At 33.7% G+C, this 3,719-nt stretch overlaps 1 protein-coding gene across 1 annotated transcript in view; it reads right to left on the bottom strand.

The window, feature by feature from the left end:
- LOC108684732 (CAD protein) overlaps positions 1–3,719 on the bottom strand; it is a 29,611-nt gene that overhangs the window by 22,929 nt on the left and 2,963 nt on the right. Inside the window, exons 3-7 of the mRNA XM_018189194.1 lie at positions 3,356–3,635; positions 2,836–3,146; positions 1,989–2,556; positions 1,513–1,746; positions 314–958 (exon numbers count right to left, since the gene is read on the bottom strand). Of these exons, the coding sequence (XP_018044683.1) occupies positions 314–958; positions 1,513–1,746; positions 1,989–2,556; positions 2,836–3,146; positions 3,356–3,635 (2,038 nt within the window). The remainder of the gene's footprint in view (positions 1–313; positions 959–1,512; positions 1,747–1,988; positions 2,557–2,835; positions 3,147–3,355; positions 3,636–3,719) is intronic.

Here is a 3,719-nt window from a genome sequence, read left to right as displayed (position 1 = left end):
TATATATATATATATATATATATAAAGTATTTTGTGAGACAATACAGTTAGATGATGAGAGTAATCTATTCATAATCTGGAATCTTGAGTTTGATTCCTTTATTTCATGTATGTCTCGATTTTGGACTTTTTTTAAGAGAATAATTAGAAAACTAAAAGTTTGTGTTCACAATTTCAACGTTTAATTTACACTAATTTCTTCTATTCGTTTTACTAACACTAATTTCTGATTAACGTTTAATCAAATAATTCAAGAATCAAACAAATCATTGAAGCGAATTACGGTCGAATTAGGAAATTATTCAGTAGATACCTTCGTGCTGACGCGATGAAATTTGCTAAGATCCCATCTGGGTATTTTAACTACACAATAATCAAGACTCGGTTCAAAACAGGCTGTTGTCTCTTTAGTAACAGAATTACAAATATCCGGCAGAGGTATTCCAAGAGCTAATTTAGCGGCGACGTAAGCCAAAGGATAACCCGTAGCCTTGCTGGCTAAAGCCGAGCTTCTGGACAATCTAGCATTCACTTCGATGATGTAATATTCTTCGGAGAATGGATTGAGAGCATACTGGATGTTACATTCTCCAACGATGCCAAAATGTCTAATGACCTTAATGGCGGTAGTTCGCAGCTTGTTGTAATCTTTATTCGAGAGGGTCTGGCTCGGCGCGACGACGATGGATTCGCCGGTATGTATGCCGAGTGGATCGACGTTTTCCATATTACACACCGTGATGCAATTATCGTATGCATCGCGAACAACCTCGTATTCCACTTCTTTCCAACCTTTCAGGGATTTGTCGATTATTAATTGACTGGAATGTGCTAGAGCTTGTTGCGCTAGTGTCCTTAGCTCTTCTCTCGTGTTAGCAAAGCCTGAGCCAAGACCACCGAGAGAAAAGGCAGCGCGCGCCATTACGGGATAACCCAGTTTTTCAGCAGCTTCTAGTGCCTGTTTAGAAAGAAATTATACAGAATATCTCTTGTAACTGATAATACAATCGGAAAGAAAATGATTGTACATGAAAAATAAGTCGAAAACAGAAATATAATTCTTTCATTATAAGATTTTATTTTTGGAAAAATCAACTTTAAATCATCATGTAATCTATTTGTTTTGATTTAAAAAGTGTGTATTCAATACAATAGGCATTTTCAATAATGCATAAAGCAAATTCGTTAGTAAATATTTTATTTTATTATGTATATACACATTGTATTATCCAATATAATAAACACAACATGAAAAGAGATTATAATCTATAGGAAGATCCATTAAGATATATAATTAAGCACATACACATGTACCTAACAAATATTTGAAGTCAATTTTCCCGAAAAAGTCTTATATAAAAAAATTGTATTCTATGTTTCTTTTATATTCTTATATTCTTATGTAAAATTACTTCCTTTTTGACTGTATCACCAATTCTTTATAAAAAAATAAAGTCAAAAACATATAAAAAATAATTTTTTGCATCCTAATAACTTTAAGTAGTCATTTACCTCTTGAATCGAATACACGGCAGCGCTCGGCGCGACTTTTTCATTTATTTCGTTAACACGATCCGCGAAAATCTTTCTATCTTCGGTTTGTATAATGGATTCAATTGGTGTCCCTAGAATTTTAACATTATAATTGGCAAATACGCCATTTTTCTCAAGTTCCAGGCCACAATTTAAAGCGGTTTGCCCGCCAAATGTTAATAATACACCATCCGGTCTCTCGGATCGTATCACCTAAAACACAGATTAATGACAAATTATATATATTGACAGATTATTATTAATAATTAAAATTTTTATTTTAATATTAAATATTAGATGAAATGTAATATTTATAACTTTATCAAAGTTTACATAAAATAGAAAAATTAACGTTAATAATGTTTAACGATATATTGATGCATTATTTGTATTACAATTATTAACAATAAATTATTAATTAAAAAAATTCATTATTTAAGTGTAGCCGAGCTTACCTGTTCTACGTATTCCGGTATAATCGGTAAGAAATATACTTTGTCGGCCATGCCTTTTGACGTTTGCACCGTAGCAATATTAGGATTTATCAAAAGAGTCTGTATTGACTCTTCTTTTAGCGCTTTAATTGCTTGTGAGCCTGAGTAATCGAATTCTCCAGCTTGGCCAATGCTGAGACCTCCCGAGCCCAGAATCAATACTTTTTTCGGTTGTTCGGTCATGATGGGAAACAAAGGTGTATAGACCAGACTTATATGGAGTCTATCCTTTACAGAAACGTAAGAATGATTATTGATTTGGTCTTTCACACTCTCCAGAAACACATCGAAAAGACATTCGAGGTCTTCAGGTCCTGCTGTGTGTTCCGGATGAAATTGAACGGAAAAATAGGGTAAGACTGAGTGGACTATACCCTCGTTGCTATTATCATTGGCATTGGTAAAAAGTATTTCCCAATCAGACGGCAATTGAGCAGCATCGACACAAAATCCATGATTTTGCGACGTCATGTAGCAACGTCCGGTGATGCTATGCGTCGCCGGTTGATTATGGCCTCGATTGCCGTACCTGTAAATAGGCATCGTTTGTAAACGGTTATTACACTTCAACTATTACAGTCGGCTATTATACTTCGCATTACATAAGACAGTCTATTACGACTATGACAAAACAATAATTTGTAAAACGATATAAAAACGAGTGACATAGAGATAAGAAACATTGGGATTAAAACATCTGGGTGTCAAAAAGTATGATCTAGAAGTCTTATCTTTTTCGTTTTCAGAGCAGTATAAGACAGTGTTGACATATTTATATGGTAATTATGGTAATTTATATGATACTTACTGCATTTTATATGTAACACAGCCAGCGGCTATAGATAATAGTTGATGTCCAAGACATATACCGAAGATAGGTCTTTTTTGTTTGAATACTTCTCGAATATTTTCTATGATTACTTGGCATATGTTAGGATCACCCGGTCCATTGCTGAGGAATAAACCATCGTATTTGGCAGTCTTAATATCGTAATTCCATGGCACAATATCCACACGAGCACCACGTTTTAACAGACATCTCAGTTGGTTGTACTTTAAACCACAGTCAACTACACATATACGAGGGTGCCCGTCCGGATTATATGTTTTTGGGTTTGGCTGAAAAAAAAAAATCAGATATGTATACACTGAGAAAATTTTCTGAGTAAAAGTAATAAACCGGAAAATTCTAATCAATCAGAATCATATCAGAAATAATCAATAAAATTGAAGCATTACGCAAGATTTTCGTATAATAAAGTACACTTATAAAAGGAAATATTACTTTATTATAAAATGCGCTTGTAAAAAGAAGCAAATTACTTTACCTGAGAAACTTCCTCAACAAGGTTTCTCTTATTAGGATCTTCTATTGGAGGCATTATTGGCAAAGTATGTGACGGTTGACCCATAATTATCCTGCCTAATATAGTACCTTTTTCCGTAATTATTTTTGTCAATGCTCGTGTGTCAATCTCACATATACCAGGTACATTTTGCTCCTTCATCCAATTTGATAGTGTCTTAGTTTGTCGCCAGTGGCTGGGTTTCTCGCAAATTTCTCCAACTACGAGTCCAGCAGTCCATATACGATGGGATTCAAACCAACTGTCAAAATTGATATTTTTAACTATTAATGATAAGTGATATTTTCAATATATTGTATTTACACACATTTCTTACTTTATAAAC

The sequence above is a fragment of the Atta colombica genome, unplaced genomic scaffold (genome assembly GCF_001594045.1).
Source record: "Atta colombica isolate Treedump-2 unplaced genomic scaffold, Acol1.0 scaffold14, whole genome shotgun sequence".
Taxonomy (NCBI): domain Eukaryota; kingdom Metazoa; phylum Arthropoda; class Insecta; order Hymenoptera; family Formicidae; genus Atta; species Atta colombica.
Note: the sequence above shows the minus strand (reverse complement) of the source record. Positions and strands in the feature narration are given on the sequence as shown.